The following is a 26,767-nucleotide window of genomic DNA, read 5'->3' as shown; positions in this document are numbered from 1 at the left end:
ATCTTGAGTCACCTGGCGGGGAGGATACGGTGAGTTCAGATGTGTGATACAGTTCTCTAATTAAACGGAAGCCGTGTGTAGGAATATATCTGAGCTCCCGAAATACAGCGCGACGAAATTCACTGGAATATTTGCCTGGGATGGTAAATGGGGTTATTTCAGCATGGATAGGCAAAGATGTGAAAACCTGACATGTGTGTCAATCACCTCAAACGTCTTTTTTTTGCCATCGTCTAAAGGACAACATGTGTAAGAGCATTCAAATTTATAAAAGCTTTTACAGCACCACTCCATCTGTCTGTTCTGATGTAATAGACAGATAAAGGCAACCCGCGCTTAGGACATTATGATTTAATTCGTGTGAGCGACCAAGCGGTCCCCGTTTTCCACAAAAACCAGCTGCAGCTTAAAAGAAAAGACAAAAGTGAGTCCAAATGTTAATGGCGAGCCATGTGTTTCTTACTGGCCCAGATCTAAATTGCTTTGTGATCTTGCTCGTATCTTGAACGAATACAAGCCACATCTAGGCCTTTGCGACTATGTAGGGAGCGTGTGCATATCAAAAAGCTTTCGGCAACCATGTGCTCTCTCAGGGGATGAGGGCTGAGAATGTATTATGAAAATTGAGAGGAATAAGAAAAGGATTCTTACCTGATTCTGGATCACCTGTGGAAAGAAAAAGTCAAAAGTACAAAGTCAGAGGCACCGTTCCAGAACTCGGTTGAAAGATTACAGATGCATAAAACAGAAGCTCTACTCATTCTTTGATCTAGTCACATTTTTGGTCCTTGCAGAAAGTAAATCACTAATATCTCAAGACAATCGAGACTTTTTGAACTGGCTTGCAGACTGATTTGCATGAGAATGTGAACAGCGGCATCTTAAAACAAGCTGGCGCTGTTATGGAGATAGCACAAAGGGGGAAAAAACCGGTTGAGTTAAAAATAAAGAAATTAAACCGTAATGGATTATGAGGTCCTATTCATCACACCAAAACCACATACTCCTACAGTACGGAACAAAAATAAATAGTTTTTCCTAATGACAGAATACCTACAGTGTAAGTTCTTTTAGTGAACACTGAAACATCACTAATTTACATAGCACATTACTCACATTGAAAGAATTCATTTTGCTCTGTTTGCAAACTATGAATACAAAATCACTGTACTTCCACTGGCAGCCAAAGCGGCTGTAATTCTGAGGAAACCAGAAGAATTTGTGCTAGTAGTGAGGGAGTTTGCAGGCGGATCAATGGAGCCTTCCAGAGTAAAAAATAATAAATAAAAATTGATCTGTTTTATGTCTTAATCAAACACTTCAAGTGTATAACCAATATTTAATAAATTCAGAGGAAAAGTAGGTCCGCCTAAAATATTATGTCTCCTCTATTGCTCTGTGCACATAAATGATATCAACCAGAGCATCAAAAGAATTTGCCCAAAATGAGAATTACAAAACAAACATATAAAACATATATTATACAAACATATACAAACATATAAATATATATTATATTTTCTGTTATGCATTCAAAAACAGTTTCTAGTTTGCCAAAACAACAGTTGATAATACTATATAAAGTCTTTGTATATAATGCATTATAAATGTAGTTTTAATGCATTAATTATGCCTTATAATACATTAACTAATTGTATTATCTCATGAATAACTGTACCTAGAGTTAGAATACATTATACATTGCTACACCTATTTTAACTTTGGTTATAATTAGCATATATATATATATATATATATATATATATATATATATATATATATATATATATATATATATATATATATATATATATATTGCATTACACGTAAAGTATATGTGGCAGCCAATTGTTTTTTGTATATTATTGTAAAAAAAAAAAAAGTCTAAAAAAGCTACATGAATAGTTCTGTGATTCATGATTGTACTTTATCTTTCAAAATAAAATGACCTTTTCAAATCATTATCAATAAATAGCAAGTGCCCACTGTGACAACTAAGGTCATATTATGTAACAAAAACCCAGCTATGTGAGTTACATGAACTAGAATAAAAATATGTGACAACTCGCGTTTCTCATACATCTAATTTCATACCGATTCCAGCAGAACATGTTTGACAGACCCACAATTTCTCCATCAATGAACAAGATCCATGATTTCGTGACAGTTCATCTGTTAGAAATGAACGGACTTCACTTTTGCAAATATAATTTTTTAAAATAAAATAAAATAAAATATCAGTTTGTGTTTCTATCAGTGACTACAGAAGTTCTCTCAGCAGGTCAGATGCCCTGTGGTTTACTCGCTCTCTGAGATTATATACCTCTACAGTAAATGATTCTTAGGGCCTGGAAAAAAATCATCTTTAGCCCTGCTCATTACATGTTCCTATTGCTAAACTAAAGGAGAGCTCACAGCAGAGACAGTGTCAGTACTACATACTGTATCAAGACTCCAAAACGCCAACATCAATGCAAATATACATTAAATAGCCTTTGAAAAATGGGTTAAAGCTGTGTCAGTAAAAGCTACTAGCCGTTGTTAACGTATGTAATTACAAACATGCTTTTAGTAAATGTCACATTTTCCCTAGTCCATATGAGCGTCTGCCTCAGCTGGAGTCATGGGAAATGATAAATGTACTCACTCTCTAAGTCCAGCTGGCAACAACAGCCAAAGTGCTGCCAAGATTAGCCATCGTAAAGAGAGCAGTCTTGTTGTTAAACAAGTACATTTGCCACCTGAAGCAGACATTTATCATTTAACGATTTGTCGGCAGTCCGTGTCTTTACAAATATTACAGTTAGAAAAGTGTGATGATAAAATACAAATACAAAATATATATTAAATAATATACAGTCAGGGAAACATAAATAGAAAATAATTAATAATAATAATAATAATGAAAAGTTATTGTCTCCTGAATTCTTGAAGTTTGTGGACATTTTTAACACTGTACGAAATTATTTTGTTGTGGACTGCAGTAGTAAACAGAGAGAGATTCTGGTGGTAAAATGGACAGAAATTGTGCCCCTTTTATTTCTTTGGCGCTCAAGGTTTCAATTATGTGATCTTCAGGTGTGAAGAAAGTATTTTTCAAATGTCACTAGGATGAAAAAGTTCTGCAAGGAAGAGTGGGTCGCAAAAATCCTCAGCAGCAGTGTGAATGCTTAAAAATAACTGTAGGAACTGTTGCCGTTATTGCTGCTAATAGGAGAGTAACTAGTCACTGACTCTAAAGAGGCAGTCTCTTTTTCCCATCGGTACACTAGTTGTTACATAATTTTAATGAAAACATTAAATATGTATAATTTTTTTATGCTTTATGTTTTTGGCTGAAAATATGATCACATTTAATGTAAAACTGCAAACAAACAGAAAATATGTCAATGGACTAACATGTAAGGGCTTTTCACATGTGAACTAGTTAACCCTGGGTCATTCTTAGGGATGGGTACCGAAACCCGGTATTAAAATGAAAGACCGTGGTATCAGTAAGATCTGATGGTATCGGTTCTGCTTTCGGTACAGGAGGGGAAAAAATGTATGTACTATGTATTTTTGCTTAATAATGTAATCGCGCACATTTTATCTCACCAAACATTTCTAATGTGCGATCATATTAAGACGTTCGTCTATGAGATCTGCGAGATCTCTCATGCGCGCCGCGGAGGCTGTCTGTCAGTCACACACACACACAACAAGAACAAGCACGGCGTACACACACGCATAAGGGGCCGTTCACATATCGCGTCTTTTGCGCGCTCAAGTTCGTTATTTCAAATGTAGGCGCACGGTATGCGTGCTCATAATGTAAGCGACGCGGTCGTGACGCGCACACGGTGCGACAAGCTTGTTTTTTCCAGGCGTGTCCGCACCGCATCGAGTTAAAAACATCTCAACTTTTGCAAGTTGAGATGCACCGCAGGTCATGTGACTTCCTCACCTTTTCCGTAACAACGTTGAAAGCTCAGCCAAGATGAAGGAACAGCTGATAGCTGTATGTGGACTTTTAAATTAATTTAGTAGCAGTGCTACTGCAAGCAGTTTTTAGTGCTGCAAATCCATTTGTCCATTTCTGAAATTTCTGCGTCTTCATGGAGAGAGCAGGTCATGGTTGCTTAGCAACGGCAGACTCCTCAGGAGCGCAAGTGCCTGAAGTCTTTGGGGATAAAAAATCAGAAATCGGGGCGCCTAGCGTTTTTCACGCATTTTTAGACGCGATATGTGAACGGCCCCCTTACAGTACGAAAACTCCTGCTTTATACAAAGAGTGACGATGGCGGAGACAGCAAAATGTTCCAAAGTGTGGTAATCAGTGGCGTAGCCAGGGGAGGGGCCATGGGGGCACTGGCCCCTCCTGAAAACTGATTGGCCCCCCAAGTGTGCCCCCACATTTCTACACGTCTGTCACTCACAAATTCAAATTATAATCTTTCAGTTTAGTAAATAACTCACGATTGAGTCGCGATGCTTCTCAACGAGGACCAAGAATAGCGAGCTGCTGTTTTCCAACGAAAAAAGCACCTATTTTAAATAGCTTATGTTTTTTGATTAGCGAGTTGTTGCAGTGCAAGAAGTGTTTGGTACTAACGTTAACGTCTTTCGGTGTTAGACAGACCAGGTTCGATGACGATGTTATCTCCTAGAGCAGACCAAGATGCTAATCATTATATTTACTATGCTCCTCTGATGCTGAATGTAAAAGGGGTTTACTGCGTTACGATTTAGTTATTTTTCGGCCGAACGAGCCGATATAGGCAACAACGCAATTTAAAGCAATGGTTTAAAAAACTATAATAGCAATTCTAATAAAGTCATTATTGAATCATGCAGTCGATTAGCGACTTTTTTCACTCAAGTGAGGTGACGAAACAAATCGTGTAATGTTTATCTAACGCTCCACACTTTAGACTTTCTTTTAAAAGTCTATATGGGTGAGACACATGCAAAAACATCGTTTTTTTACTGGTCAATTTTGAGATTTGGGGCTGTTTGTCTTCAGTAACATGTCTTCTTTTAGACTTGTGGTGAAAAAAAAGTCCAAAATACACATATAGGTCTTTATTTTTCTACACCTTTAGTCTATTTGCGTCTGTAGATTTCTAATAAATTCAGTTGCCGTTCTAAAATCACCTTGGTGCTCCGCGATTGCTGTCTGCACCCTGGAAAGCTCTCTCTCCCCCCCTTCACAGAAGTTATTGACAAAACGTCATTTGATGACACCCAGAAACATTCAAAAAAAAAATAATACATAATTATTTAATGCATGATTAAATAGCAAAATAAATAACTAATACTAAAATAACACTGGACTAATTAAGCTATTCTAAACTGTTTTATAGGATCCACATATTTTACATTTTACCTTTTTGAATATATCCAAAGTATGGATATATGATATTTTTAAATCAATATGCTCAAGATTAATTAGCCTTGACATAAGTAGATTTTGTTTATTCATCAATGCAAATTTACTGCAACTGCTGCTATGCCAATTGAATGGTATGTGGATAATAAACAAAAACATATTATGAAATTATATTAAATTTATATTAGTTATATTAATGAATTGTGTATTTATTTCTATGAATTATTAATGTTATTCTGCATTTATATAAATAAGGCTATTATATATATATATTATATAAGGCTATTATAAATAAATTATATTATTATTATTTGTGAGTTGTACACTATTCATACATTGGATTATTTTATTTATTACAGTTTTTCTTTCACTTTTGTAAAGTGAAAAGTTAATACAAATTGTATTAGATTTTTTTTTATTTAGAGCAGTGAATAACTGCTATTAAAATATAATAGGGTATCCCTGTTTATTACTGATTTTAAAGGTTACTGAACTCTTGAAATGATTTGCATATACAGTTCAAACAACACAAGATTGGCCCCTCTGTATTAATCGTGGCCCCTCTTGTGCCCCCCAGTTGAAAAAATCCTAGAATCGCCCCTGGTGGTTATACTTCACTAGAGTTGATGCAGACAATGCTGGTTGTCATAAGTGCAACAACATTTTTAATGTAAGGGCGGAAACACAAGCAGTCTGTCAAAGCATCTTTCAAAAGTGCATTATGTGCAGACAGAGAAATGCAAAGTTTTCGACTCCCTAACACAACACAAAGTAACACAACACAAAGTACCTATAAGAATACCGTTAAGGTACCGGACCGTTAAGCATTATCGGTAAGAGTAGTAATAATGTTAAAACCTTAACGATACCCATCCCTAGTCATTCTACGCCCTGGGTAAATGGAATCCTTGGATATCTTGCTTCACGTTTCACACTGCTTATAATCTACCCGGGGTCAGTGTCATTGATTGGACAAATGCAGCATGTGAGCTTTTTACATATGGCTCTAGGACTGTGCATTATCATGTTATACATTGCAGACTGTACTATGATTTTTTTTTCCTGAACTGACTTTTCAATGAACTATTAATATAAGCAAAATATAACGATTGCAGTTAATAGTGTTCACTGTCTGTTTGATTATGTGTAATTTGTAACTAACTGCATGATTCTTACTGTACATTTCTGCCATAGTCAACACTAATAACCTACTCCTAAATATAACGTAGAAACTTCAAATTTTTTCTAAAGCTGCTTTTTCAAATAATTCAATTTCTGACACACAAGACCTTTGTTCTAGCTTTCACTGAAGCACAAGACGCTCTTTAGATAATTCTCAAATCATGCTGAACATCATGATCATCAGGTTTAACATAAACTCCTGGAGTTCATGCAGTTTGAGTCCTGCTGTCTTTAGAGCAAAAGGGGGAATACTAAATAAATTAAAACTCATGTTAATATTTTACTTCAGATTTCACTCCAAATTTAATGCTGCTAATATCATTTGTAATGATATAAAACATCATTTTCACTAGTGGTCTTGAACGTCCGTTCAGTGTACAGTTAAGATACACATCTCTTCTGTTATGGTAGAATCAAAACATACTTATATCTTTTCAGAAGAATGGAAGCTATCTGAAAACTTTTAACAGACATTTTTGTCAACATTGACAGCAGAAAGCTAGCGGAAAAAGCAAAAGAAGAACTAAAGCCTAACCACTAGCTGACAAATGTTTATTTTCAAATAAAAGCACTCCACACTGCTGCCTGTCATGAGGGTGGGCACAAGGCTCTCGCTGAAGGTAACACTTTGCTGTGCTGAATTAGAAATGTTTTGATTGAAGAGAAGGGAACTCAACATCCAGTATCTAGAGTTGAATCAAGGAACCATTACAGTGCAATGAATTCAGGCAAAATAAACATCATTGGGACGTTGTTGCAACCATGACACATTACTGTTTACCAAAACATTTTCTTTCCAATTAGCAGCTTGCACTCATTACTCTAGTTTTGGATGAATAGACACACTGAATAAGGTTACGGCAGTATCGTGCAGAGAAGTTTCACAAGTGATAAAAGAAAAACTGTGAAAAAAACACTTTCCATCTGTTCATGTTTCTGTTGTATAGACCTTTGATAATGCTAGAGCCCCCAATCCCTCCTCTCAAGACAAATGACTTGTTATTTGAGGACATCAATCTTTTCATTTATCAAGCCGAATTAGTACATAATTATTTCCTGGAAATATAATGTTGTGTGATAATGTATGTCATACCAAACATTATTAAGGGGAGACAAGAAAATGTTCTCTCAGGCTGATATTGACTCAAATTGATATTGTGAAAAAGACTTAATAAATAAATTAATTTAAAAAATAAATTTAAATAAATAATATATATATATATATATATATATATATATATATATTTTTTTTTTTATATATATATATATATATATATATATAAAGGAACTGGCAAAATGTAAGTTATACGCAATATTAACGGGGCTGAATCACAGTCATACTGATATATGTAACAACAGCACAATTGCGATGTTCCTTAAAGGGGCAGGTCACCCAAAAATGTAAATTCTGTCATTAATTACTCACCATCATTTCGTTCCAAAACTGCAAGACCTTTGTTCATCTTCAGAACACAAATTAGGCTATTTTTGGTGAAATCCGAGAGCTTTTTGACCCTGCATAGACAGCAATGCAACTACCACGATCAAGGCCCAGAAAGGTAATAAAGACATTGTTAAAATAGTCCATGTGACATTAGAGGTTCAACCGTAATTTTATGAAGCTCCAAAAATACTTTTTGTGTGCAAAGAAATCAACTGAGAACGATGAACTATTAAAAGAAGAACGTTCCACATCAGAACACCTGCACCTGTGTCAGCAGCACCACACACGTTGTGGTCTTCTTGTATTCTCGTAGGTTCGTAAAATTACTTCCTTACTACCTTTCTTCTTTGAACGTGGTGGAATAGTTGCTGCATATGCTCTCTGATTTCATCAAAAATATCTTAATCTGTGTTCTGAAAATGAACGAAGGTCTTATGGGTTTGGAACGACGTGAGATCCCTTTAATTATTAATTGGGGTTTTTCTCTCTGTAAATGGCTAGAGTACTTCCAAATGTTTGTGTGTGAGCAAAGCATACTTTATCAGGACCAACATCCAAATTCCCTCCAGTTTTGCAGTCAATATGAGACCCCGGCAAATGTGACAAAAAAAAAAAAAGTCCCTTTTTTCTCCAACTGATCAATCTCTTAGCATTTGATCTGCGAGCACAGCCAGAGGCCGAGCTGAGAAAAATGAGCCTGAATCCCTTCAGCAGCAGTTCGGGCTGCATTAGTTTCTCTGTGTAGAGCTGCAGCTCAAAAGACAAAGGCTGGAAACAAAGGTGCATTCTGGGTCATCTGCTCCTCTCGTTCTTAACTTCAGATTTATGGGCTTACATTTTTTTCTTGCTTTAAATGGTTAAAAGTATAACGTAAATAAAGTCTACTGAAGACTACTGTCCCGCATCCTTGCTAGTAATTAAGGTCACTCATTAGTACCTAATAATTAACAAGCTGGGTCGAATTCCCCCCACCCACACTGTAATTAAAAGTCTCTTTTACACTTCAGAGCCCACAGGGGCAGAGTCTTCTTTCTCTGCTGTCTCTTGTGTTGACCTCAGCTGACTCTGGGGCCAAGGGAACCATATAATCCTTCGGAAAAGAAGTAAAGCTGTACAGTATGTCTGAATAATATAAAGGACCTGACTGACTTGAGGTCAAATTACTCCAGGTGGGCAGACAGCATGCTTTTGAGAGAAGCTCAAACTGCCATCCAAACTGTTCTGTTCAATAGCATATTAAACTGCTTATGTAGGTAGCATCACTGGCACCGTGCTCCAAAAGGTAGGCAGCATAATGATTCTGATGTCGTATACTAAGAAAGAATAGCATGTCGCCTTCTCAAAGCAGGCTGGGATTTCTTATATATAAATGAAACATTTAAATATTTTTTGCTTATTAGAGTAGCTTGTCAGTAGCTTAGTAACAAGCTAACATGAAACTCTACCGGAATTAATTGTGAGTCATGTCTCCAGAGTGCCATTCGTGTGGCATGCTGAGTTGCTGCCTGCGCGGAGAGCTCCGAGTCAGTCACTTATGAGGATCCATTATGGTTAGGATGCTGCCTTGGAAGGCAGCTGTTTATGAAGGCATCAGATAGTGAGGCAGCTTGCTAGGTTTTGGAAGAGGGCCAATTTAATCCTTAAAAAAGCAGCAGAATAAACAAGCACGATGCATTACAGCATGTTAGTGTTTGTTTGCAGTCTCCAGATTACAAACTCAAATACTGAAAATAAGCATAACCGATTTGACTGTAAAAAATACTATAAAAATGTTTTTAATTATTATGAATTAATGTAGTTTAAGTTTTGAAATTATACCACACTGGCATGAAAATAAAGTTGTGAAATACCACATAGAACTGAAATATATTTTTCTTTCTACAATTTATATATACTGTTCAAATGTTTACAGTCAGTAATATATTGTTGTTGTAGTGGTTGTTTCTGAATGATGTCTCTTACGCCTATGCGTTTCCCATGCAAAACCAAATTTATATGTATGTATGTATCAAAATATCAAAAATGTCCCAAGTATTTTTGATATTTTGATGAAGACATACATCCTCATATGAGCTTCATGAACCAGTCATTAGCAAATCCTGCAGTTAGCGAACCCTGCTTATCTTACACAGGCCTGTAATCACTTGAAGTAATTAAGATTGACAGGTCAGTAAGGAAATCAAGGAACCAAGCTGCCTTCTGTTATTGCTGCAGACAGGGAGTGTGCTCTGTCTAAATTTGTTAGATAAATATGACTGACTGAAGTCTTTTTTGCATTTCAAGCGATGGCACGGTAGACTACTCTAAAAATAATTGCAGTTTTAAAGCTTAGACTGACTACACTGCAATTCAGCGAACATGCAGCTAAAAGAATGTGAAGTGTATAATAGATAGTGTAATGACAGTTATCAGCCGCCACAATGAGTCGCTTCAGCTGAAAGAAGAGGCAAGAAACATTTCAAATGGGTACATTATTTGCATTTCAAGTACACACCCATAATAATGAAAGAAAGAAAGCAATTTGGACATATTTGAAATTAAACACACATTCAATCAACAGCTTTCAGTCAAAACCGCTCATCTTTTTTTAATAAAGCCAAACAGCTAGAATGACAGCAGAGCTCTGGCTCTGTGCATTCTGGGTACGGTTTGTGACCGCACGACACCAGGACCAAAACAAACATGTGAGGGAGAGCGTAAGAGCGTTACCTGCTGCAGGAGTGGCCATCAGAGGAGCTGCTCCTGGGGCTGGGCCAGTGGACAGGACAAGGGTGAGGAGACGCACATGGAGAACACACAGATAGCAGAGAATGAAAGGGCACAGAAACCAACGGGACAAAGAAATGGAAGGAAAATAAGGTCGATTAAATGAGTTGTGGAAGCAAGGGTTAGGTACAAAAAGAGGGGAATCAAAAAAGGAAAAGAAAAAGGAAATGGGAGAGGCCCCATACCTTGGCTCTTTAACGTCAGGTGCGCCAGACCTTGAAGGAAAAAACAGGAAAAAGGAAAAAAAGAAATAAGAGGGTCATAAAAAAGGTACGGGCGGAAACGAAAAGCATTGTCACAACGTTTGACTGCAGTTTGTGACAGACATCCTGAGGCAAACACGGATGCCAAACCAAAGGGGAGAGAAAAAGGGAGGAAGGGAAAATAAACACACACTTCTTCAAGGGAGGGCAGTAAGAGGTGTTGAAGGGGAAAGAAAGAAAGGGAGGGAGGGAAGGGAAGGGAAAGGGAAAGGGAAAGGGTGAGGAAAAAAGCATTTCAATTGGCACAAGTGCCAAAAAGGCACTTGCTCACAAAAAAAATGCTTTTTCTCCTAATGGAGCACATATTTAGTGTTTGGCAAGATAGCATTCCTTAGATCACACACTTCTATGCTATAACAGTTACACCCATAAATGTTGCATTCAGAAGCCACAGACTCATAAAATAGCAAAGAGAGATCAGAAAGCAGTGGGGAAATGTCTCATAAAAAGCAGCAGGGACCAAGATAAATTCTCCCAAGCGCACAGAGGCAACCCGTCCCAGACGGTCTATCGTCTTAGTAACAGACAAAAGCCGGCGAGTTGATTTCGCCGCTGTAATAACGTATGCAGCCTGACAGCTCAATACCAATCAATTACACACACCGATGCGGGAGCCATTATCCGGCAGTTTGCGTTCTGTAATCACGATGCAGTGGTTGCTGTTTACTCCGACTAATGCGACCGAGAGTTGTAGAGAAACAAGAAGACAATCAAGAGGAATTGCTATGCAAATCCAGAGGAGAGCCAACCAAAATCGAGGGGTCAGGCCAGCGAGGAGATTCTGTTTTACATCAAATGCCGTAAACAAACTGGAAAGCAAGGGTACACAATCGAGATCACAAAAAAGAACACATCAGCTGGGAGCTTTGTGGAAATCCACATTAACTCCATTTATGCCTTTATGCACTTATTCTGTGTTTTGAGAATACGATTACCTTCAGGAATGCCGCATTTTAGCTGTGAACGCTCTCTGGTGAACTGAACTGCATTCAGTGCGATATTTAATTGAAAAGGGAGAATGTTTCCTTCAAATTCCTAATGCACCTCCAAGGAACCGCATGGCAAAAACAATCCCGGATTTAAAGAGACCAGGCCTGCTTGGAGCTCTCATCGCCTATGCGTTTCATTTCCGTGAAACAAAGGAATATTATGATTATAGAGAGCAGAGTTATAGGGTCATTGTTCTCTCTGATGTTCCTGTGTGATTCCCTGACAATTACCACGGTTCCGTCCCTTGCCCTGCTACTTCTATGCTGCACTCTATTAGGGAGATAAGAATAGATCATTGTAACTGGGAGTTACTAGTCATTGTGCAGCCAATTCCACAAAAAAAAAAATATCACAAATTAAGGGAGCGTAACGATAAAAGACGGTTTGGTTTTTTGAGAACAGAACAAGAGCTGAAACTCGTGAAGAATAGCAATATGCGAAATTGCAAGGGATACGGTAAACAATGATACTGAGACAATATTTAAGGAAAGCACAATGGCGGTATCGGAACAATATGTGAGGCTTATGTTAGTGTTTTAGAACAAGTAACAGCCTTGGGATATTGTTATTGCTCATTTAAATATTCAAAATGCATAAAACAACAACTCATAGTTGTATTTTATTATCATTTAAATATTCTCTATGCTCATTTAAATATTCAAATATATAATATGACTATTTAAAGTCATTGTATTATATTATATTATAGTATTACCAGAGCTGGGTAGTAACTGATTACATGTAATCTGGATTACGTAATCAGATTCCAAAAATTAAGTACTTGGTAATATACTTGTAATCAGACGGCAGTTACTGTTAATTCATAATGTATTGTTTATCTCTAATTCCCCCCTTTTCCTTTTTTAAATGTTCATTCCTAAATTAGCTAACCACCTACAGTATATACATTCAGTAAGTCTTCCAGAAAGTCTTCCAGAGACCAGTCATTGGTCAGGTGGCTACAGGATTTGACCACTGGATTTAAAAACATTGAGTTTTAACATAGCATCCATTTCTGATGAACACTTTGCTTTGTCTTTGAAAGGCTTTTGTCTTTCCAACACATTAAAATGTGAAAGTGTTATTTCTCAAGTACATGCAATGCAGGCATTCCCAAATCTCACACCTTATATATTTACTTGAAGTACCTCCTGAGATTTTAAAATTATTATTTTAATAAATAAGTAACACATTTGCATGCTCACGGTTCTCTGATTTTGGATAATGGTCATATGACATGCATGTAAACAAATTATATATATATATATATATATATATATATATATATATATATATATATATATATATATATATATATATATATATATATATATATATATATAAATATATTAAATAATATATAGTATGTGTTTTATTTTGATTGATGTTATTTTAAAATTATTTATTTAAATTTTACTTGATTAAATTAATTATCAGCTTTTCATCATTTCATAGTTTGAAAAACCTTGGCGTAACGTAATGTTTAATGCATGTCATGCCCTTTTTAAATCAATGTGATAAACGAGTCAAGTCAAAAGTAATAAAAAAGTAATAAAAAAGTATTCTAATTATATTACCTAAAATGTTTAATGTAATGGATTATGTAACTAATACATTTTTTGTCATGTAATTTGGAATCAGGAATGAACTACAATTTGTAAGTAATCTACCAAGCTCTGATTATTTCCCTTGATCATTTAATCACTTCAATATATAACATTGACTATTTAAAAGTCATATACTGCATAAAACTGTAGCTGTTCAGAAAAAGTTAATAAAAGTACAGTTTAATTGTAAAAATGAACTTACTATAAAAGCCAACATCCCTAATGTGATGACAAAGTTCTTCGTTTAAAGAATAATTTCAGAAAATAGCTAGCATGAAATACTTTTTTGCTGACATGTGCTGCAGCGTGACATACTGTTCTCCATCTAAAACCATTTAAAACAGCATTTTGCTAATTCTTTTATAATTATAATTGTTATTCATGCAGCTTTTATGAGCTCATATTAATTGAGAGGGCACATGGACTATTAGTACATTTAAGAAGTCATTTGTCACACCGCAGAACCATTTAGCTAAAGAAAATGAATAAAGGTGATAAAAATGGAAAAAACTTGAAATAGTGACCAGAACTTAAAATACACACTGTGCCTAATATGCTAATATAAACTGTAACCGAAAATCCTTTGTTTGGTTCTTGAATTTGTACCTTCTGAAGAAATATGATACCTTTAAGTAAATAATGGGCCACTTGGATTCAAATGCAGAGCTCATTAAAGCAACTGAATTCATTTTAATCGTATTTAATCCAACAATTTAATAAAGGTTTATAAACCTCAAAACATTGACATCAATGAGGCAAGCCACTGCCAAACCTATATCCATCTATACACATCTCTAACAGCATCTTTCAGTCTATCTATCTATCTATCTATCTATCTATCTATCTATCTATCTATCTATCTATCTATCTATCTATCCTTTCAACATGTCGTTCTTGACGTGTCTGAATACAGTAGTTATCTGGTCTGGTGAGATGACACGAAGCCAATATACTAAAAGACATTGCCTTTGAAGATGATCCATCATTTATGTGCCTCTCACACTTTTAGACACATAAAGAGAACCTCTTTTATTTATAAACGACCCCACATCCAGACTTTCTTCTGCATGTGTTTTATCAGTTTTTTTCCCCGCAACCTGAAATGGTGTTCTCATTCATTCTAATTTCAGTTACAAAAGCCTCTAAAAGTGTCAGTCCCGTGATTCCATCCATCACTAGTCACATCTCAGCTGTCACATCTATTTCGTATAACAGTTTATGCCACAGTGACTTCTCAAATTTGAAAAATGAAGATGAAATTACCTACAAACTGACTCATTATGGAGTACAGTGAAAAAGCCAACTGCATCGACAGATAGCAAGGGAGCACACAACCACCCAGGAATTAAAGAGCAACACACACCTTGTTAACAAATATTTAAACAACGATTGGCGCAGCAAAAATAAATAAAAAACATGATTGCGGAGCTACTGTGAAATGGAGGCATGTGCACTGTGTTTACATTCATATTTCTTGCTCAACAGCCTTAACTAAAAAGAACAAGCACACAGTCGGAAATAATTATCGAAATATTAATTGATTTCGGTCTCTTAGTTTTATTACGTTTTAAAGCCGTACGCAGTTGCATTAAGGAACTTTTTCATTTAGCAGTTTCTCCCACAACCGTCAATTTCACTCAAGCTCTCTGATTTGTGGGTGGGTGGGGGGGGGGGTAATTTAACCGAGAGATACAAAGCCGGACAGTAATGGCTCATGGAGAAGTCTCACTTGCTCACTGTAATATGAAACAGGAGCTCAACGGCCAAGGTGTTGGTAATTTCAAAAAGGGCATATGTTTCATGTAAACATTTATTTTCAGAGAATGCAAATGCACGGCGTCACTGCCACAGCGCTGTCTGACGTGGAGAGGCCTGCTGTGGACGTCTGCATTGAAATGCGGTGGCCCATCTGCGTTGGCATAGCAACAGGCTCCCGTGTCTCCCTTAGTATGACGTTGTCGGCGCAACTAACCCACTCCCTTCCTGCCTGCTCCTCTCTCGCATTGCTTCTCCTGTTCCTGCTCTGTTATCACGGTCGTTCACCTCCACCTGTCTGGCTTAATCTGGATGAAAGTGGTTTTCAAGAGTTCAATTTGTTTAAATAGGTCAATAACAAGGCCATAAAAGTGTTTACCTCATAAACAGTTCTCTGGAAGAGGGGAGATATTTTTTAAGTGGCAAGCGAGTATCGAACTGCAGGCTGGAATAATAAGAAGCGTGCTAATAAAATAAATAAATAAATAATTCATGGCATGCAAATCAAAAGAGCTTGTTTAGGTTAACGTGTTTCCATTACAAGGATTGTTTCGGCCCATAAAATGCATATTGCAAAATGTATGGGGTGATTTAATATGCATGTCGTGGTGAATATAGTACATTTCAAGACAATCAACTAGAAAATTATTACATTGCTTTGCGGTTGCATAACATTCATCTAAACAGAAAGAAAGTAAATACGGGCTTTGCTCCACATAATTCCATCCTCACATTTTGGCCTATCCCTACGTTGCTGTGGAAACAAGGCGAAATGATGCTTGCTAGCTTACTGAACCCTATGGAAGTCAGTTTCTGCTACAACAAAATTATTAAATAAAATCAGCCCACAAGAACTACATTTAGAGAACGCTTCAAGACAATATGATTATTTCAAGAAATTTTAGAGATGCATCTAAACAGAAACTCAGTTTGACATTGCGTTTAAAAAATGACTTTATTTTCGAGATATTATAAGATAATATATAACTAGATATTATCTTAAAATAATTTAAATCAAGACTGAACTCTCAATGAAAAACAATATTAACTCAATCATTAGAATGGACATCATAATTTTGAGATTTCTCATTATTTCGAAATATCAAATTTATTTATTTATTTGCGATTACTTTAAGATATCATTATTTTAACATACTATAAGAAATATTACTTAACAGAAACTACCGAAACTCAGTAATTTGACATTTTTAAATAATGACATCTAAAAATATTAAATTACTATGTAATGCTTTCTGAAGCAACTCAAACAATGATATATTATCTTTAAAGGGACAGTTTACACAAAAATTCTAATTACCTCATTATTAATTCATCCCCAAGCCATCCTAGGTGCATATGACTTCCTTCAGATGAACACAATCAGAGTTATATAAAAAAAAAACTTATTGGCTCTTCCAAGCTTTATAATAGCAGTGAATGGGGGGTCGAGATTTTGAAGCCCAAAAGTGCATCCATCTATCATTAAAATTGCTCCACACGACTCCACACGGGCTTAATGAAGGCCTTCTGAAGTGAATCAATGCATTTGTGTAAGAACAATATCCATATTTAAAATGCAGTGAAGCACAGAGGAGAGATCAAAACACATTCACTGCCATTATAAAGCTTGGAAGATCCAACTCAGATTATTTTAGTCTAAAAAAAGAAGAAAGTCATATACAACAAGGATTAAGGGTGAGTAAATCATGGAGTAATTTTCATTTTTGGGTGAGCTATTCCTTTAATGTAAATCAAGATTATTGTGAAATCATTTTAAGAGAACATTTCATTTCATCTTGAAAAGATGAGATTTCAAAATAACCAGATAGAATCTGCAATAACGAAGTGTTATCTTAAAATAATGACCTGTGTGCTGGATTTTTGTATTTGATGTGGCAGAAACACAAACGCTGTTCGGTAGAGCAGAGCATTATTGACACACACAAGATCACAAATATCATAAAAAGAGAAAAATCGCATGCTGCCTCCATCATCTGTGAACACTAAGAATTCTCAGGAAGCAAGCGACTGTCAGAGTCTCATAAGCTACTGGTGACAAGATGCTTTGCAAATGCTCAGTATATAAAACTCTGAGCCATGACAGATTCTCTATCTACTGCATATCAAAACCTGATCTCTGATTAGCTCCTGCATGGCACTGAATGAGAAACTTCTGAATATGCGGAGAGGGGATTAGTCTGCAACTCCTGGAGGCTCTCCTTCAGATGGAGGATTATATCAAGGTCACTGAGGTACTGGGAGGATTGGGCATGGCAGTGCCAGCTGTACCCACTCTTCTGACATCCTTGCATGTCTCTGCTCTCACAGGCAGCTGATGGTCATGGTCACTGCGGTCAAGCCTGCTCTGCGTTACCTAACTGGAGCAAAAGTTGGATGCAGAAGAGCTGAGCATTGGTTTACACTCTGGAACTGGCACCGATGCCTAAGTGAGCAGCAGTGACATAAGAGCATTTCCTCTAAGGATGGAAGCAGAGGTATTGATAAGGCTTTGAACATCCTGAAGCTGACGGTATGCATGAGAGCATAACTGAGGCAACTCAACATCCCAAAACATTCTGTCTACACGTGCACCGTCAAGTCATATGACCTTGAAACGGAGTAACAAGTGAAAATGTGAGTAAAGCACGACGTCCTGCAGGGATGTAGAGATTTGTTTAAAACCTTGGGTAAATGTAATCCTGGGTTCTCGATCTACTTCTCACTGCTCTTTCTCTACCCTGGGCTAGTAATTAATCCTGGGTAGCCATGTTTCAAAATTTCACACTATACATTTGTAAACACTGTTATTTGTATATTAACACTCTTATTTGCATATTTGCTGCATATATCATAGATAGATAGATAGATAGATATACAGTAGATATAGATACAGTATGAGGTCAACAACATTGAAAAGTTTCAATCCAGTTTGGCTTTGGTTTTAAGTCTCCTGAAATGTATCAAAGCAGATGCTGAAAATTAAACAGCTAAACAACAGATGCTGAAATTAAACAGCATTTCTGTGGCTGTACAAAGTGCATTAATACTTAATGAGATGTTTGTTTAGTTGGTAATGCTTTTTATAAGAAGGTTCATTTCATTAACACTAGTTAATGCATTTGATTTTTCAGTACTAAAATACTTTTTTTCACAGCATTTATTAATCTAGATTAATGTTAATTTGTAAATATAAGTGACATTTTTAGCATTAATTCATGTTTATTCACAACACACTAACAAATTATCATTTAGACAAGAAAGGGTTAGAGTCAGACTTGTAACCCACAGGTCACAGGTTCGAGTCTACCGACAGGGATTGTAGGTGGAGGGAGTGAATGACCAGTGCTCAATACCACAACTGAGGTGAAACCCTTGAGCAAGGCACCGAACCCCAAACTGCTCCCTGGGTGCACAAAAAATGTGTGTTTCTTTGTTCACTAGTCACTGCTGTGTGTTTGCAGTTGGATAGGTTAAATACAAAGCACACATTCTGGGTATGGGTCACCATACTTGGCCACACATCTTTTCCTTTCCTTTGTAAAAAATTATAAATTATGGTAATGCAACCTTTAAAAAGTTTGGAGACTAAGATTTTTTATTTTGTTTTATTTTAGTCTCTAATTCTAATCAAGACTGCATTTATTTGATCAAAAACATAGAACAACAGATAGAAGTTAAATGTTGAATTATTATTACAATTTTAAATTTACAATTTAAATTTTTTATATATCTTAAAATTTATTCCTTTGATGGCAAAGTGAAATTTTCAGCAGTCGTTACTCTATTCTTTAGTGTATTTATCAGCATGTATTTTAAATATAACATTATAAATGTCTTTACTGTAACTTATTAATCAATTCAATGTATCTTTGTCAAAAAATTAATAAATGCTGCAAAAGTAAGGTTCGTTTTTACCCCTCTTTGATGGCTTCCTAACTATCTTACCTAAAAAGTCTTGTTTTCTTTTACTGTAATTTTTGGTGCTCCAACTAGACAAGCACCAAACTGACAAGAAGACATCACAGAAATCCATGCAGATGGTATTTTCAGCAGCGAGGCATCTGACCTAACACAAAAAAACAGATTTTCTCATATTGCTTTCTGCTACAACACCTCCATCTTCCTGTGACCACCCAAACATGAACAGACCCATCCACAAACACTCACTGGATCTCCATGTGACAGAATTTTAATGCCGTACATACACAAACTGATGGGACACTTAAATCGAGCTTTTCAGATGTCACACTGCATTCCAGAGAAAGTGACAAAAAAGCGGAGTGGATGCGAATGTGCTCGAATGAGTGTCATCTTTGCTTTCATGTGTTCTGCGCTGGAAACAAAGTGCTGACACTGTGTAGAAGCTTTAATCCAATAAAGACACAAGCACTTGCTTTATATGGCACATCCCTGTCCAATTCTTGCCATTTGATGTCCGCATAGTACTAGCTCTTGAGCTCTTCACAAGGGAAACGGAGGACGATTAAAAGTCTAGGCTAAAAGCACATGTTGTAAAAGAAGGCCTCTGTCATCCACTAGTGTCACTGTGGCCTTTAAGATAACCTTCCTCTGTTGAGAACGAATACAATACAGACGCCGCCAATGATCACAAGTGCTTCAATAACATCACTGAGTGTACGTTTTAAATAGAGCAGACCTTTTCACAATAGACTGCTCCTTTTTCAAGACCTCAGACTTGTGCCTCTATTACATCGACATTTTTTCGCCATTTCCTTTCTTGCTGTTTCGATTTTCAAACTCCTCACAAAAAGATACACTTTCTAAAACCCTGACTTTCTTCAGTGTATCAGTTAACGCTGTTTTAACAGCTACTGAATAATGCAGTACCTCATCATTTTCGAGCCCAGACATCACATCAGCTCCGAGGCACAACCTAATACATTTGAAATAACCAAGGCATCATGGATCTCTTCGATCAGAGAGTCATTTTTCATCACTAGCTTTGAGAATCAAGATTGAGTTGATGAATTTACCACGGGCCTCAGACTCAACCCATCCATCCACATAAAATATCGAGGTCCTTGGAGCTAAAAAAAACAAAGGGCGGACATCACAAACCATGGCGGTTAAGTTTTAGCATTCACACGGAAGGTGTCGGAAGAATAATATATACTTGGGATCATCTCCAGCATTCAAACTTGTGAGTTGTGAAGTGTCAAGCCTTGCAGGATTCATCTCCTACACCTAACTGCGAGGTTCAATTTATCTTCCCCATGAGCTGTATATGGTAGAGCAGTTTTGTATGACCAATGCCAGCTGCCTTAATCCTAGCCTGGGTTGCACTTACGTGGCCTAATTCAGCAGATCTAATTCAGAGATCATTTAAAAGCTGCAGGACTGGAGCCCCGAGCCTCCGGCCCTGCAAAACTGGAGACCGCGCATTAAAAATCCTCCATATCATAGACGCTCTACTGTTTACTCGCGCATAGCCGGTATGGTGCGTGCAACGGCACAATCTGTCGCTGAATCTGGTCTTTGTCTCATGCAGGTGAGGGATTTTAGTCCACTCGAGTCAGTCAGCAGAACTGCAGTACAAACTGACAATGCAAGGAAGGATGACACCAGCATCACTTTCAGCTCTGGCATATATCAAATATCTGAAAAGACAAAACATTGGTCTTACCTCCGAAAACTTGCTGGAGAGCTGCAGCAGGAATGATGGGGAAGAAAAAAGAGAATAATAAATCAATAACACAGAATTCACCATTTGTCACTGAGGCTGTCGAAACTATAATGAGAAGAATAAATGCCCTTGGTGAAGTTGGTACGCGTGTGTTATTGCTAGGTGAGACTTTCAAAATATCAAGTTAGGTTATGGTTCATATTTAAGTAAATAGATCTTGTTTGAATATCAAATCCTGCTATTATGAACCAAAAGTTACATGGAAAACAGCTAAAATGCAAACTACTATAAAAACACATTTAATAAAAGTGTGTAGGCCTACTTGTAATCCTACACTTCATAAATATTCAGGTGTGGGAGCAAAACATCATGTGGATCCAAGAAAAATCATATGCATCAGTAAGATAAGCGTTCAAGGAACTCAGAGGGTGAAAGTCATTTTTAAGTGGTTAAAAGAGTATTACTCAAATATCTGAGGGCATGTGAACTAAAATACCACCTGAGTATACAGTAAGTACGCATAAATGTTATTGGCAGCAACTTTAAAAAGCTCATAATTGCATCCTTGGGAGTCTACAGTAGATTTCAGTCTGACTAAAACATGATAAAAATGCATGCACCGCTTGTTTGAGTCATAAATCAAGTCATACCCTCAAATGTTATTGTCATTACTGCAGATGACTGTTTATAGTAGATGTCTAGATGATTAGACTCATGGGAGCTGGGATGCATGTTGCTCATGTTGGTTTCTGAGACACAATGATTAAATCTATAAATGGGAGTTTCTTCAAGTTCGAAAGACTTTTATTTCCCAGGGGTTGATTTTTATTAAAACTAACAACTAACAACTTTTTTCTTTGTGCTATATGAAGGTCATATTAAACCTGTCTTGAAACTTTTAACCAACTCTGCGGCCCAAAATGCCTACTGTACTTCTCTACTATACAGTTGGTGAGAAACGGAATGCATGATATTCATAAAACAGTTGGTGAAAAGAACCATGATGACAGTTTGTAAACTCTGACAACATGCATTTGATTCAGACGGCTTGTGATTTAGAACACACCCTGTATCATAGTTTCTTTTTGGTAAAGATTTTTACTTTTTTCCCTAGGAACACTAAAATATTCTACCCAAATCAACTGAAATAAGAATTTGTATTACAATATGTAACCCCACCGTAAACATATGAATTACTATGTTTAAAACAATGATAACAAAGAGTGAAATGATTGGTTTGTCAAGTACACACACAAAAAAAAAAGTGTCCAGTTTTGATGAGAAATTAGACTCGTATCTAGTCTGTGATGTGTGAAGAAATCAAAGCTAGAATGAACCATATAAATAGAACATTTTCAACCCTTGGGGTGTAGAAAATTCTTCTTAAAAATTGCCTGTAAATGTCTCATTATGCTAAATTATCACCAAGTGGTGTGTTTCTCATTAAGTCAAGTATCTCGGTCTTGTTTTAGGAATTGATTGGTCATTGCTCTCATTGATCGGAGCTTATGCACCATAGTTTTTGATTGAAAGAAAGCATTATTTGTGGATAATTCTGGCAGTGCTCACTCCAAAACTGAAGTAACAAGTGCAACAAGGTGGATGAAAAAAAATAAAATAAATTGGGGGGGGGGCTGTCTATTAATCACTAAGTTTTATTCTACTGCAATAACACTAAATAGAATTTTCGGGAAAAAGAAAATCCCATCCAGGTCAAAATGACTGGAACACAAGATGAGGGTTAACCATGTGTCATTTCAAATCAAGCTTTTGCAAAAAATAAATAAATAAATAAATTGTGACTACATTTCAGTCTTAAGTGTCAATTTTTATTGAAACTGAGAGTTATACATAATCTGAAAGCTGAATAAATAACCTTTCAATTGATGTATGGTTTATGAGGATCTAACAATATTTAACTGAGATACAACTATTTGAAAATCTGGAATCTGAGCTTGCAAAAAAATCTAAATACTGAGAAAATATAAATAAATTCTTAACAATGGATATTACTAATCAAAAATTGAGTTTTGATATATTTACGGTAAGAAATTTAGAAAATTTATTTATGGAACAGGATCTTTACTTAATGAATTTGGCATAAAAGAAAAATCGATAATTTTGACCCCTACAATGTTTTTTTGGCTATTGCTAAAAATATACCCAAGTGACTTAAGACTGGTTTTGTGGTCAAGCGTCACATTTGACCAAAAAATGTTCAAATTTCATTCACACCATTTTCCTTGCTATTAAATGTAGAGTAAATATACAGTACATAATCTGTGATGTGTAGCAAATGACACTGGAAGGGGAAAAAATGGCAGATTTCTTCTTCTGCATGTAAATCAACTGTTGGACAATTTAGCAGACAAATTTAGGAGAAAAATTAAAATTAGAAACAAATATAACACTATTTACTTTAAATAAATTCGTCAAACCATTGTCATTACCATCAAGCAAAGTGACTTGCTTTTATAGCACTTATAGCAACAATATATATTGTATCAAATCTGTTTTTCAGAAAACAATGCCTTCATATATACTTGTTGTAGATAAATGTTCATGTTCAAGTGAAGAGAGAGAATGTACCATGCTTTCCTCCTCCAAGGCACACATTACAATATATGTAAATTACAAAGCTAAATATTATCTACTTACATAATATGAATAACACTAATCATGTGTTCATTGTTTTAATTATTCATATGAATAAATCTGGGTAGAGAAACAAAAAGTAATTTGGGACTCATTAATACCGTAATTTGAATGTAATGACGTTGAAAACACATTCTCCAAGAGGCCAAAAGGTCAGGTGCTTCCTTAATGACATACTCGAGACCACAGGACCGACTCAGGCGAGCGCAGGGCCAAGCGAGGCACGGAAAGCCTCTACTATGAAATAACAGGAGTCAAGGGAGTACGTCAAAGGCTTGCTAGGTGGAGCTAGCGTGGGGCTGGATGGTCTAGTCATGGAAGGTGAGTCAGATCACTGTTGCCACTGTGATAATGAGGAGAAAGTAGCTGTGAGAGGATTTGTTTGCAGCTCTTAAAAGGTGGAGGGCAACAATCCTCGCTCTAAAACACTAATGAGAACACATGGTGGCTTCCACATGGCCATTGAAAACACAGACCTAACCCTGCAGCCAATTAAAGAGGGATCTTTGCGAATGTTATTTTGCGATCATCATTATGTGGCCATGGAGACGCCGGCATGTAAACGAGCACCTGGGAGAGGGAGCGCCGCTTTATTATCCATTTTCCTAATCTCGGTCACTCAGTGGCTACAAATTAAATCCGAGGTTTCCAAGCAGATCTTAATGGACTGCTTTATCAATGAAAAGGCAATTAGGACTATGTCTGTCAGATACCACAGGTGCGAGGGGGACGTTAGCGCACCCCAACAATGTTTGCAAAGGGAAACTGAAAGCACATCAAAAGCTGGGACAAAAGACGACACAAAACCCTCAGTGCAAATGCTGCTCGATTGCCTGGAGCGAGACAGTAAATCTCTTAATCACACTGTGTTTGTGGGAGCTGCTTGCTTGGCTCTGGATATCAGGCCATGCAAAACTGTCAGCCGTCCATAAATCACGAGGGCCGCTTTAACCTTTACAAGTGCTCTCCTCGGCTCCCTCAAATTGTTCATGGCGACAAAGTCCCGGAGAATTGTAATGAATCGAGCATGGCCGTGAGGGCTGACATGGTGACAGTGTCTGGAGCTTTTCAAAATGAGCGTGCGAGGCTAGTGCCACGCGGGTTTTTAGCATGATCTCAGCCTGTCAGTCTTAAAAAGCCAGAGTGGCATGTAATCTGTCTCTATTTAGTGAAGTGATTCTAATCCCTCTCTTGATCTGAATCAGATCCTCCAGTGTGAACTCGAATGAGACGAGGCATCTCCATCTACCACCACAATAGGGGAAGTGTCTGTTTACAGTAGCTAAATTATGCAATCCACAGACTTTTTTGATTGTTATTGCAGTAAATCAATAAAATAGGTGTCAGCAACTTAACAAAACAGCTTCTCATCTGGAGCATGGCTTCTCACCAGCAACTTATTGGCAGCTAGTATTATTATCTGTTTTTGTAACATAGCATAATTGCAGGTGAAAAAGTTATTCTTTTTAATCAGGCAAAAATAACACACATGCTGAAAATCACTTTCACAATGTCTCACTTTAACTGTACCTTAAAGCTGGAATGAGCAGCCTAGTCCCCTGCCAGCTTCAAGAAACGCATAGGGATACCTCTTTTTGGTGAGCACCTGTCTCACGATTGTTAATGCATTCTTTAAAAAAACAAAAATTTTATGAAAAAATTATTCCTAAACTACTTGTTCACTCAATCTCAATACCATTGCTGTTTAAGTCTCCAAGGGCACAAAAGTAGGGGTAACACTTTAGTATAGGGACCAATTCTCACTAATAACTAGTTGCTTATTAGTAGTGTAAATCAGATTTTTTTGTCATGATACGATACGATATTGATGCTCACACCCAGTGATGCGATATTTTTCGATACTTCAAAAGATTCTACCATACGATTACGTTTCAATCTGATACAGGAGTATATTGATCGATATATCTCACAAATGCAACCAAAATATATAATAAGAACATTTATCTGAAATTTTTACATTCTGTACCTCAGTTGGAACATTCACAAAAACAACAAAAAATAGGCCTACACATTTTTTTAATAATAAAAAACAATTGGAAAACAATTCTGGCTGCTACTATGGGTTCAGTGCTAAAAATCTTTTCTACAGATACCACATTACAAGCAATAGCAGGAAATAAATGCAATGCAACAAAGACATAAGTTCAATAAACAGTGCTTTTCAGGTTTGAAAACTACATTTCCAGGTATGCTACAGAAATGTAAGGCTAAACACATGTAAAATAAATGCACAGTCTTCACTGTATAAATTAAATATAGATTAATCATTTTTGATGTTACAACATGATGTTATTTAATCAAGAGCAGCGAGCACTTTAAGCTTTTGCTTTCACTTTAAGAACAAGACACGGATTTAATATACTGATACGCATGCCTTTTCTTTCTAACTGTTTATGTAGAGATATATGTCTAAACGACTGTGTTTACTAGGATATTCACCAAAACACGCATTTTGATTTAATTTTTTATTATTAATTAATATGATATTAATCCATGCGCAAAAAAGCTGAAGATTTAGGATTTGACTGGTCTAGACACTGTTGTCTGTTTGCTAGCTTGCGCTTAGATGTGTGCGCTGAAAACTTCTGTTCCACCAACAATCCAGAGCATCTTTTATACTTCGGGCAGGGGCAGTCCTTATATAAAGTCCAGATAAATGAGTTTGAGCGAGAATGCACACGTTGGCGATAATGCATAGACGGACATTATGTGAAAATGCGAACAGTTCAAAATGGTCCCTATACTTTATATGTATACTACAGATATTGATATATTATGTGTGGCATCGATGCACTGTATCATCAAACATCGTATCGATGTATCGATCCATATCGATGAATCGTTACAACCCTACTTATTAGCATGCCTATTAATAACATATTGGCTGCTTATTAATACTTATAAAGCACATATTCTGCATGACCATGTTCTACATCCCTAATCCTACCCCTAAACTTAACAACTACCTTATTAACCATTAATAAGCAGCAAATTAGTAGCTTTTAAAAGCAAAAGTCATAGTTAATGGTTTGCTAATACCAAGAATTTGAGCTTAAAATAAATTGCGAC

General features: G+C 36.5%; 1 protein-coding gene across 13 annotated transcripts in view; it reads right to left on the bottom strand.

The window, feature by feature from the left end:
• nrxn2a (neurexin 2a) overlaps window positions 1-26,767 on the bottom strand; it is a 339,692-nt gene that overhangs the window by 257,175 nt on the left and 55,750 nt on the right. For 12 of the 13 annotated variants that reach the window (XM_052588890.1, XM_052588893.1, XM_052588894.1 and 9 more), the window contains exon 4: window positions 21,023-21,043. In XM_052588890.1, coding sequence (XP_052444850.1) covers window positions 21,023-21,043 — 21 coding nt within the window. Of the gene's footprint in view, window positions 1-651; window positions 667-10,706; window positions 10,746-10,948; window positions 10,979-21,022; window positions 21,044-26,767 lie in introns of all 13 variants that reach the window. The other variant, XM_052588900.1, reaches the window with a different exon arrangement.

This window comes from Carassius gibelio, chromosome B21 (assembly GCF_023724105.1).
Source record: "Carassius gibelio isolate Cgi1373 ecotype wild population from Czech Republic chromosome B21, carGib1.2-hapl.c, whole genome shotgun sequence".
Classification (NCBI taxonomy): domain Eukaryota; kingdom Metazoa; phylum Chordata; class Actinopteri; order Cypriniformes; family Cyprinidae; genus Carassius; species Carassius gibelio.
This window is presented reverse-complemented; position numbering and strand designations above follow the sequence as displayed.